Below are 12,211 nucleotides of genomic sequence, written 5' to 3' on the forward strand. Positions count from 1 at the left end.
AATTTTTTTTTTCTATTTTTTAGTAGAGACAGGGTTTAACCGTTGTTAGCCAGGATAGCCTCAATCTCCTGACCTCGTGATCCACCTGCCTTGGCCTCCCAAAGTGCTGGGATTACAGGAATGAGCCACCACACCTGGCCCATTTGCTTAATTTTCAATGTACCTATCACGAATTCAGTCACCTATTTTCTGACAGAACAGTGAACAACCGGGAGTCAACCAGTTTATTTTCCCCCGCAGACATCCTTCCTGAGTTCTGTATGCTCCTGGCTCCAGACCCTGGATCAAATCTCCAGATCTGGTACAAAGCTCTCACACTGGGGTTTCACTTTTCCATCATTCTGAGAATCCCTTTTATGTCTATTTAACCTATTCTGCCTATTCTGTGTTGCATTCCATGTCTTTCTTGTTCATGGTGTACACTTTCTGTGAAGCACTTTTACATCTTCTGGTAGTTTCCGGAGATGGAGTGCATGAGATACAAAATTTTGGAGGTGAGTCAGTAAGACCAAAAATAGAAGCAGGGACTTTCTGAAAGCATCAGTTTCTTTCTTTCCTATTTTTTATTTTTGAGACAAGGTCGCACTCTGTCACCCAGACTGGAATGCAGTGGCATGATCATAGCTCACTGCAGCCTTGACCTCCTGGTCTCAAGCAATCCTCATGTTTTAGCCTGAGTAGCTGGGATTCCAGGCACGCACCACCATGCTCAGCTAATTTTTGTATTTTTTGTAGAGAGGGTTTCACTGTGTTGTTCAGGCTGGTCTCGAACTCCTGGGCTCAATCTGCCCACTTCAGTCTCCCAAAGTGTTGGGATTATAGGCGTGAGCCACTGCACCTGGCAGGCATCTGTTTCTATTACTGGTATAATAAATTACTAATTAATACTAGTAATTACTGGTTTCTAATTACTGGTCAAACATAGGTACGTTATTGTTCCACAAAAAAGTTTTAAATGGTCTCTCCTAAGGAATCAAACCAGCACTGGAGCAGGGTTTATTCGTACATAGTATTCCTTCTTAAACAGATTTCCTAAATAAAGAGGAAATGAATAGCCTTATTCAGCTATTAGCTGTTTAAATTTATAACTCATCCCCAAATTTCATTTTAGACTATCTTAGCTCCTTCCCAATTTAAATATTTGTCAAAGCATTAAGACTTCACATTTGTCAAATATTAGAATTACTCTTCCTCCAATTCCCTTTTATCTCCTTCAAATTTTGGCAAAAAGAGAAACCTAAAAACAAAGTTGCAATGTTATCTGTAAATGGATAACTACTACCTGAATAACAGCTGTTTAATACAAAATGGAGATACTTTTTAAAGTATTAACAGATTTTTAACCTTCTAATAGTAAAGTATTTCTTATAGATTTTCCAAAATAATGAACAACAGAGGATGCAAATGGATGGAAAGAGTTGGTCTTTGCATGGAAAGAAAACAGCATTTTTGCTGCTTCCAAGTCAAGTTGCAATGATCATTACTTTTACTCCTCTGATTTTTAAAAAAACTATCTCTGCTTTTGTACTCTGAAGTAAAGGAAAAAAAAAAAAAAAAGTAACCTACCTTATGTCAGTAATGACAATGACATGTTCACAGTCTCCCTGATGACAGTATAAGTAAGGAAAACCCAGTTTAATACACAAGTCATTGAAGGTGAAATCTTCCATTCTAGCAGTCTGAAACTTTCCATATCCTCTATCATGGGACTCTGACCACTCAATGATAGTTCTAAGGGGGGAAAAGGCAAGGATATATCATTTTTCCACAAAAACTTAAAAACTACAGAAAACAGTTTGTGACTGCAGTAATTCACATTAACCTAGCTCACCCAACTAACTGGACAGTTGCCATCTTGAGATGAAGACCAAAATGTTTGATACATGTTGAGATTAGGAATGCTGAATTTTCATAAGGGATCAGTTTTCTGCAGGTTACATGATGTGTATCACTTTAGCTTAAATGCAGAATGTGTAACAACGTCACTCATTGAGTTTTGAAAAATATTTTGCACAAAATGTTAGTATGTAATGAGATTTAATATTTCAAATATTTCTTAGTTTCAATGTTTAATATCATAAACATTGATAGTTATAACCCACATAAGCAGAAGCTCATCGAAGTCTTCAATTATTTACAGTATAAAGAAATGCAAGGCTGGGCACGGTGGCTCACACCTGTAATCCCAGCACTTGGGGAGGCCGAGGTGGGCGCATCACTTGAGGTCGGGAGTTCGATTCCAGCCTGACCAACATGGGGAAAAACCCCGTCTCTGCTAAAAATACAAAATTAGTTGGGTGTGGTGGTACATGCCTGTAATCCCAGCTACTTGGGAGGCTGAGGCAGGAGAATCGCTTTAACCTGGGAGGCGGAGGTTGCATTGAGCCGAAATCACACCATTGCACTCCAGCCTGGGCAACAAGAGCAAAACTGTCTCAAAAAAAAAAAAAAAAAAAAAAAAAAAAAAAAAAAAAAAAACCAAAAATGCTGAAACCAATAGGTTTGAACTGTTGGGTTAGAATACAGATTAAAAATGGCTATAATAAGGCCGGGCGCGGTGGCTCAAGCCTGTAATCCCAGCACTTTGGGAGGCCGAGGCGGGCGGATCACAAGGTCAGGAGATCGAGACCACAGTGAAACCCCGTCTCTACTAAAAATACAAAAAATTAGCCGGGCGCGGTGGCGGGTGCCTGTAGTCCTAGCTACTCAGGAGGCTGAGGCAGGAGAATGGCGTGAACCCAGGAGGCGGAGCTTGCAGTGAGCCAAGATCGCGCCACTGCACTCCAGCCTGGGCAACAGCGTGAGACTCCGTCTCAAAAAAAAAAAAAAAAAAAAAAAAAAAAATGGCTATAATAGGCTGGGCATTGTGGCTCACACCTGTAATGTAGCACTTTGGGAGGCTGATGCAGGCGGCTTGAGGCCAGGAGTTCAAGACCAGTCTGGCCAACATGTCGAAATCCTGTCTCTACTAAAAATACAAAAATTAGCCAGGCATGATGACACACACCTGTAGTCCCTGCTACTTGGTAGGCTAAGGCACGAGAATGGCTTGACCCAGGAGGCACAGGTTGCAGGGAGAGCTGAGATCGTGCCACTGTACGATGACAGAACGACACTTTTTTTTTTTTCTTAAAAGGCAACAATAATATGTATACTTATATACTCTAATTGCTAAGACATTGATAATGAAAGTATGGTCTCATTAAAATGAGCTTAGATATAGATTTTTTCTATATTATGTACTTAAGCAACATATATATCACCATCATCTAGCACAAACAATAGTATATACTAGATAGGCAGAAAAAACAGTGACAGGTTAATTTACCACTATTACTTATATGTAAAGGCCAGAGACTAATAATGCATGTTAATGGGATTTAATTTATTATTATATTTTTTAGAGACAGAGTCTTGCTATATTACCTAGGCTGGAGAGCAGTGGGTATTCACAGGTGAGATTATAGCATGCTATACAGCCTTGAACTCTTGGTCTCAAAAGATTCTCCTGCCGCAGCCTCTGGAGTGGCTGGGACTATTGTACCTGGCTAATTTTTTTTTTTTTGGATGTATGTAATGCTCAAGACAAGATTTATCAATAATTCCTTGGCAAAGGTCCTTAATAGGCCAATAATAGGATTTGTGGAGATAACACTATTTTGATAACTAGAAATAGGAAGGACTTTGAGAAGATTTTTGGAAACTATACCTGCTCAAATCTCTGCATTCCGGGTATCTTTTATCATTATAAAATGTTCCTTCAAAATAAAAGAAGGCTGATTTGTATAGGTCCTACAAGAAAACAGATGGTATTGAGAGAAAGTCAACTATTAACAATTATGAAATTGCTCTAAGTATTAATTCAAAATTTATGTATCATAAAATCACACTAATACAGGTTACAAAAACTGCTGCTACTTTCAATTTTACCCTACTGCTGTTTTAATCACTACGTTTGATTCAAATGTGTATATTCTCCCGAGATTCATGAAAGAAACCCAATTAGAAATCAAATAAACATCATTATTTTATCATATGAATATACAGCAGTAAGTAGTGTTGGATACTAGAACTAAAAATTAAACAAAGTCCTATCTTTAATGTTTCCCCAGTGATAACAATGATCATCAAGTTATGTTTTTCTGGCATTTTTTGTATTTGCAATGTTTTTACAAAAATTCTCTCTTTATATTTTCAGTAACTCTTAGGCAGACAGAATCTGAATTTCTATTTTTACTCAAGCAATCTTGCCCCAGGTACCATAGTTGTACCACAACTGGTGGGAACCTTCAAGGTTTCTTAACTCATTCTACCACAGCTTCCGTCAAAGGAGTGGCTCTCACTCCTGACTGCAAAATCAAATCACAAAAAAACCAAACACCAAATGTAAACTCGGACTCATTAATTAAGAATCTTTGGGGATCAGTATTTTTCCAAAGCTCTCTAGAAAAAAACATGCAACCAGAGCTGAGAAGCACTCTGTTAAACTGGTCCTTCACCATCTATTTAGACCCCTGGATGAGGGTCAGAAGACCTGAGTTCTTTTCCTTAACCTACCACTTACTAGCTTTGTGATTCTGGTATGTAGCAATCACTTCTCAGACCTGTTTTCTCATCTGTGAAATGAGAATAATAGTATATGCCACGATGTCTTACAGGATTGTGGTGAAAACCAAAAGCAATTTATGTATAGGAGATATATGCTTCAGGTACTAAAATAATTTTACCCTAATATTTTATTTTTTTCTCTTACTTCTTTGAAGCTTCCATTTTTCTTTCTTGTCTTCATTCCCCCACTTACAGATCATCTTGTGTTCGCATCAGACACTCTTGTAAGACTGGCTATCTTGTTTCTTCTTGGACCAGTCACTAAATCTCACTCACCCTCTGTTCTCCCATGTAAAATGTGAGTAAAGCCTTTACCTTTCTCATTGGTTGTTATGGAGATTAAAATGTATAATGTACTTAATGTCATATGACCAGCTGCTACAATACAAAATCTGCCACTTAATATACTTCTACACCCTCAAAGAGGTAAGCAGGGTCTGAAATAAAGGTTCTAAATAAATAACTATTGACTTATTTTGGAAACAAAATGAAGTTTAATATATATAATTGTGTTTTACAAAACACTTCCATAAAACCTCATCTTAGGTGATTTAAGCAACTTAATATCTTTTGGCATAATTATTAATTACAAGGTGAACTCTAAAAGAACAAGAATGTTTTCCATTTAAATCAAAAGTCATCCACTAATAAATTTCCCTGGCGGGCATAGTGGCTCACGCCTGTAATCCCAGCACTTTGGGAGGCCGAGGTGGGCAGATCACCTGAGGTCGGGAGTTCGAGACCAGCCTGACCAACATGGAGAAACTCCGTCTCTACTAAAAATACAAAAATAGCTGGGCATGGTTGTGCACGCCTGTAATCCCAGTTACTCAGGGGGCTGAAGCAGGAGAATCGCTTGAACCCAAGAGGCAGAGGTTGCTGTGAGCCAAGACCGCGCACCATTGCACTCCAGCCTGGGCAACAAGAGCAAAACTCTGTCTCGAAAAAAAAATAGAAGAGACAGAAACAATATAATAGTAGATATGTAAATATTTTAAAATACAATTATGGGTTATTTAATCCCTGCTTAGAAAACTTCGGAAGGTATCAGCACCAATGTACAGACCAAGTAAATTGACAAAGCCTGATTAAAACCTTCTCCTGGGCAATACAGTGAGTTGTTGCCCAGACTGGACTTGATCAAAAACAGACAAACATTCTCCAGGGCTTCCTGAAGGTAAGAATGATTCCCAGATCTGACTCAAATTGCTCTGAGCAATGTTCAGATGGTCGGAATGAAGAGGATAAATTCAGATTTTTCTTCTTAGATTGATCTTATTATTTAACAGTTACATCTTATGTTTTTTTTGACAAGATTAACTTTGCAGAAGATTGCCACTGCTGCTTTAAAGAAAAGATAAATCTTGGCCAGGCGCAGTGGCTCACGCCTTGTAATCCCAGCACTTTAGGAGGCTGAGGTGGCTGGATCACCTGAGGTCGGTAGTTCGGACCATCCTGGCCAACATGCTAAAACACCGTCTCTACTAGCCGGGCATGGTGGCTCATGCCTGTAATCCCAGCACTTTAGGAGGCTGAGGCAGGTGGATCACCTGAGGTCAGGAGTTCGAGACCAGCCTGGCCAACATGGCGAAACCCTGTTTCTACTAAAAATACAAAAATTAGCTGGGTGCAGTGGGGCTACCTGTAATCCCAGCTACTTGGAAGGCTGAAGCACGAGAATCACTTGAAACTGGGAGGTGAAGGTTGCAGTGAGCCGAGATTGCATCATTGCACCCCAGCCTGGGCAACAGAGCCCCATCTACAAAATAAATAAAATAAATAAAATAAAATAAAATAAATAAAACTCGTATTTCCTGGTTCGCATAAAATTTTGAAATTCTACTTTTCTTTTTATCCTAATGTTTCTCTCCAAAAGCACTAAGATGGCAACCCTGAAGAACCTAAATATCTAAAAACCATTTTTAGCATAACTCAACAGGTACTTAAGTGAAATCTACATGTGAGCCATGATGCTAGTCTCCACACTGGTCACCAAAAACTGGAATACAGTCAGCCTGTGGAGCAGACACACACGCATTACACTGAATCAGCATACTGAAATATACACTACAATGGACAAATGAAAAGGTGCCAGGGTAAAAAAGAAAGGAGTCAAGAAAACTTGTATATAATTGGTGAGTTTTGAGCTGGGTTTGGAAATCTGAGAATGAACTCACAAAATGGATGGAAGGAAGGAAAGGGCTTCCTACCATGTTCAAATACTCAGAAACATGAAAAAGTATGGTACACTGATGAAAATACACAAATTCACTATGGATGAATAAGGTGTAAAGGCAGTAAGTGAATAGTACAGAAAGTTAATTTGGGAATCATCATTATAAAAGGTCTTATATGTCAGCCTAGGGAGAAAAAAAAAAAAAAGCTAACATTAAACCTAAGTTACACCAACATTTATGTGGCTGGTGGAACAGGAATCAGGAAAAAAGGAGATTGTATTGGTTCCTGTCCAAACACTATCTCCATCCTTGTTGTTCCAAATATCTTTTTACTTATCTCTAGGAGATGCTATCCCTCCCCTGAAATGGCCCTGTAAACCTGAGGCCCTCTGCCAGAGTTGTAGCAGGTATAGTTCAATCCTGCCCTATGATGAAATGTGGAAGGGAGCAAGGCCCTCCTGCTTTATTAGGTAAACGATCCTTTCTGAAAACATTGTGGGTAGCCAGTCTACCACACTGCTCCTTTCCATCCTTATGGTATGCAGGACTTCTCTTTCCTTTTGAGAGCAACACATTGGGGAAACACCAGCAAGGACCAACTTTATATGGTCTCTCCTTGTTTGGTACTGGTCCTTGGGCAGCAAAAGGCAAAGAATGGGTGCTAACTATTAAGGCTCTCAGGTCGACTCCAGCCTTTTGCTGGGGGCAATTATGACAGATCGCAACGCTGACAGAGCTTAAAACAAGAGTGAATGAACAGCAAAGTCATATGCTACAGTGAGGTCAAGTTATATAAAAATGGAAAAGTGACCAACTGCTTAGAAAATTAGGTGGTCACTATTAGCCCAGAAGGAAAAGTCTCCATACGATAGTTTAGAAACAAATGAGAGATGAAGAAATCAAAACAGAGTCTAGCCTCTTCTTTGGAAAAGTTCCAGTGATAAAGGGAAAAAATGAGATAGTGTAGTAGCTTGATGGAATCCCACAGGAGAAGAAAAGGATTTACTGGGACATTTATGAACCTGCTAGAGTAATCACTATTTTCTTAGCTTGCTATTTCCTTTTGTTTTATGGGAGGAAATCACCTTACTTTGCTGATGTGCTCAGGGGCTTGGTCAGGAGTGTTGCTGAATTCACCACCAATCTGGAGGTCACTGACACAGCGAATTGAATCCCTCAGTTCTGTGAGCTTTTGACTGCCCAGCACCAGCATTGTTTGGTATGGTTTGTGTTCTTTGTGCTAAAAGTCAAAGAATAAATAAGTGTTCATTTAGAGACAAAGCAATAAAACTACAAATCCTGTCATGACTAGAACAAAACTAAATTGCTGATTTTCTTAAGTTTTTTTTTTTTTTTTTTTTTTTGAGATGGGGTCTTGCTCTGTCGCCCAGGCTGGAGTGCAGTGGCACAATCTTGGCTCACTGCAAGCTCCACCTCCTGGGTTCACGCCATTCTCCTGCCTTAGCCTCCTGAGTAGCTGAGACTACAGGCGCCTGCCACCACGCCCGGCTAAATTTTTGTGTTTTTAGTAGATACGGGGTTTCACCATGTTAACTAGGATGGTCTCGATCTCCTGATCTCAAGATCTGCCTGCCTCGGCCTCCCAAAGTGCTGGGATTACAGGCGTGGGCCACTGTGCCCAGCCAATTTTCTTAAGTTTAAATGGTCCCCATAACTTGATATTCTATATTTTCACATCCAATAATTATAAGGCCAAACTAATGGTCAAAATTCAGAGTGGCTCCCCTGTGATCCAGAGCCACTCTGAAACCACCTCCTTTATCACACAACAAGCCACTATTTCCCTCAACCTGGTATTCCCTCAACCTCAATCCACCCAGGGCCCAGCACCAGGCTACAAGGGACAGCCCCTCTGCCCCCAAACCTACTGGAATTATTCAAATTAGCCAATCCTAAACTGTTTACTCTTCCCTACCTTGTCTTTCCCACAGAAATCCCAATAAAAACTGTGGTCTATGCCTTCCCCTCTCCCCTTTCAGCCTCCTGACTGAGAATGGTGCTTCTTCCTGTGGCCCTACATGGTATGCGCCCTCCTCTAAGGAAATGTAATAAAAATCTTCTTTCAAAGGCATTATAGCCTCTCCATGTCATCACTCAGTCACCTCCATAAATCAGAATAGTATGGAATGGCCAAGCACAGTGGCTCATGCCTGTAATCCCAACACTTTGGGAGGCTGAAGCAGGAGGATTGCTTGAGCTTAGAAGTTCAAGATCAACCTGGGCAACACAGAAAAACCCCATCTCTACAAAAAATTTAAAAGTTAGCTGGGCTTTGTGATACATGCTTGTAGTCCTAGCTACTTGGGAGGCTGAGGCAGGAGGATTGCTCGAGCAAAGATGCAGTGAGCTGCGACTGTACCGCTGCACTCCAACCTAGGCAATGGAGCAAGGCCCTGTCTCAAAAACAAACAAACAAGCAAACAAAAATCCCATAGGTACAACCGACATACTTAGCCATGGAAATTTTCTGGTTTCAACTAAAGCTTATAATCAAGATGATACCAAACTGACATGAGCATTAACAGTCACTGGAAAATAACTTCATTTAGCAAGACTGTCTTAAAATTTCCTAAAAGTTACTTCATTGAGGTCAGGCAATCTATACTGCAACCTAAGGTTATAAACCCAGATGCATTACTTTGGTTTGGTTTGTTTTTATGATTGGTCATTTGGGATCTTTTTTTGGGGGGAAGGGGGTGGTGGTGGGAGCAGAGTCTCATTTTGTCACCTAGGCTGGAGTGCCATGGCATGATCTTGGCTCACTGCAGCCTTGACCTCCCGGGCTCAAGCAATCCTCCCTAGTAGCTGGGACTACAGGCACAAACCACCACACCTAGCTAGTTTTTGTATTTTTTGTAGAGATGAGGTTTTGCCACATTGCCCAGGCTGGTCTTGAACTCCTGAGCTCAAGTGATCAGCCCACGTCAGCCTTCCAAAGGTGCTGAGGATATAGGTGTGGCCCATTACACCTGGCTAGCAATTTGAGATCTTAATTAAATAAGATAATTAGTACTAACTACATCCCAGATGCTTCGTAAAAGCCTATTTATTCGTAAGTGTAATTTATATATATTAATATTTCAATGACAACTCATCAGAATTTATGACACATCTATTTAAGGAATCAAGAATATATACACTCTGGGCTAGGAAAGAGTTCCTTTTCCTAAGAGAGTCTTGGATACCCTTGACTTAATAACGTTCTGTATTTTCATCAAAGAGTCATCTCTGGTCAGTTCAATAACTTCCCAAGTATTCTAAATTAGTGAACATAGGTCACTCCATTCCTCCGTTAGCCACCTATTCTGCAAAAATCTCTCAAGAATTTGTAGAATTAGAATCATTATGGATTTACATATACTTTCAGTTGCTTCTAGTGTAGAAATCAGGCATATATTTCAATATTATAGCTGTAATCCTATTGGATCGAGAGATTGTTTGAAATTTGACCTTATTTCCAATATTCCTTATTAGAACAGATGACACAACATTACAGATTGTCAACTCTAAAAAGAAAATGTCAGATAGGCAGCATATACTTGCATTTATTAGACAAAATCTCACTCTGTCTCCTAGGCTGAAGTTCAGTGGTGCAATCAGCTCGCTTGCAACCTTGAATTCCTAGGCTCAAGTGATCCTCCCACCTCAGCCTCCCAAGTAGTTGGGACTACAGATATGCACCACCATGCCTAGCTAATTTTTCTGATTTTTAGTAGAGACAAGGTCTCACTATGTTAGCCAGATGGGTCTCAAACTCCTGGCCTCAAGTGATCCTCCCACCGTGGCCTCCCAAAGCGCTGAGATTACAGGCATGAGTCACCATGCCCAGATCATTTATTTTTTAACGTAAGCATAGGGACATGACTCTTCAAATAATTAAAAACTTGTACAAAAGTTACTATTATCCATGAAATCCAAAAGGTTTTACTACTTACCTTATGAAATATAACAGGGTACAGGATATTCACAGATAGGATAAGCTCCCCTTCTTCAATCATGTCTGCTGAATTTTCAGGCTTTTTTCCTATGGCATGTGACTCCTGAAGAAAGAAAAAGAGACAGTGAAATCAGATACTATAACTCAGGTAAGATGCAGTGTGGTACAATGGCTCTCAGCAAGGGACTGAGTCAAGCAGCCTTGGGTTTGAAGCCTAATTATACTCCAGGAAAATTGTTAAGACATCTCTAAGCTTTAGTTTCATCTTCTTTCAATAAACAAACAAAACCAGAAAATACTTACTTTACAAAACTGTTGCTGGGAATGTGTACATAATGCATCTAATAAGATGTGTGGTACTGAATACTTAGCAGTTGATGAGCAAACAGGAGTATCAACTAATGTTGGTATAACACTGGCATTTCCAATTATATTTTTACATTCCTTATCAAATATTCCTATGAAAGCTATTTTACAGATAAAGCTCACAGGTTCAGTGATTTACTCAAGGCCATACCAGAGAGTTAGGATGCAAATACAGATTTGTTTGGCTCTAAACCCCATGCTTTTTATAACACCATGACATCTTTAATATATTTTGATCTTTTATGTGTGCTGAATTAATATAAAACAGGGGCCAGGCTGAATTGGTTTAGATGCAGGATGTTTTAAAAATAAGTGGGAATGATGTCACAAAATAGAGTAGGCAGCTCCAGGGCTCACTCCCTCTAACAGAAGCAACCAGTAAGCTGGAATGAAAGACTGGAATAAACTACTTTGGAACTCTGGAACCTAATGGGACACTAATAACAATCAGGGGAGTGTTTGATGAAGGGAGAAGTTGCTGCTTTTTATTAGTAAGCACTGTGTGCAAATCAACTACCACCCTCACTCCTTCACCCCTCTGTTGATGAGACAGCAGCCTGAATTCCTGGAGAAGCTGGCTGGTGCCAGGGCAGACAGTGAGGACCTGTTCTCTAAGAACTGGGGATTGTATGTTCTGGTTGGTGTGGTGATACCGAGTGCCTGGCCCAGATACGTGCATTGGTTTTGACCCTCTTGGTGGCAGCAGCTTCCCCCAGCAGGATCTATATTGGAAGACTTAGAGACAAGATGTCTTTTTTCTTTTTGGAGCCAGGTATTTAAGGAAATCTTTGTCAGATCACTGACTGACCACAGAGATAATGAAACAGAAACATCAGTGACCACGTACAGTAAGTAATACACATGCTGCAATAATTGTTTGGAAAAGTCACAGGCAACTCCAGCAATGCACAAGAAAAAATATACCTAGAATGTCTAGTTCTCAACAAAAACATATAAAACACACGAAAGAGGAAAGTATGGACAATTCTTAGGAAAATAAGAATTTGACAAAACCAACCTTGAGGAGGCCCAGACACTGGAATTACTAGTCAAAGTGTCAATTAATTATTCCTACAGGCAATAACTACATTCACATATAAAT

At 39.9% G+C, this 12,211-nt stretch overlaps 1 protein-coding gene across 5 annotated transcripts in view; it reads right to left on the reverse strand.

Moving 5' to 3' along the window:
- The window catches only part of SNAPC3 (small nuclear RNA activating complex polypeptide 3), a 51,917-nt gene that overhangs the window by 15,020 nt on the left and 24,686 nt on the right, over window positions 1–12,211 (reverse strand). For 3 of the 5 annotated variants that reach the window (XR_007719878.1, XR_007719877.1, XM_050761645.1), the window contains exons 4-7: window positions 10,742–10,846; window positions 7,876–8,025; window positions 3,710–3,792; window positions 1,567–1,731 (exon numbers count right to left, since the gene is read on the reverse strand). Coding sequence is in view for 2 of the 5 variants with exons in the window: in XM_050761645.1 (XP_050617602.1) it covers window positions 1,567–1,731; window positions 3,710–3,792; window positions 7,876–8,025; window positions 10,742–10,846 (503 nt within the window). In the remaining 3 variants the exon portion in view is untranslated. Of the gene's footprint in view, window positions 1–1,489; window positions 1,530–1,566; window positions 1,732–3,709; window positions 3,793–7,875; window positions 8,026–10,741; window positions 10,847–12,211 lie in introns of those variants that run through there. The other 2 variants (XM_050761646.1, XR_007719879.1) reach the window with 2 other exon arrangements.

The sequence above is a fragment of the Macaca thibetana genome, chromosome 15 (genome assembly GCF_024542745.1).
Source record: "Macaca thibetana thibetana isolate TM-01 chromosome 15, ASM2454274v1, whole genome shotgun sequence".
Classification (NCBI taxonomy): Eukaryota; Metazoa; Chordata; class Mammalia; order Primates; family Cercopithecidae; genus Macaca; species Macaca thibetana.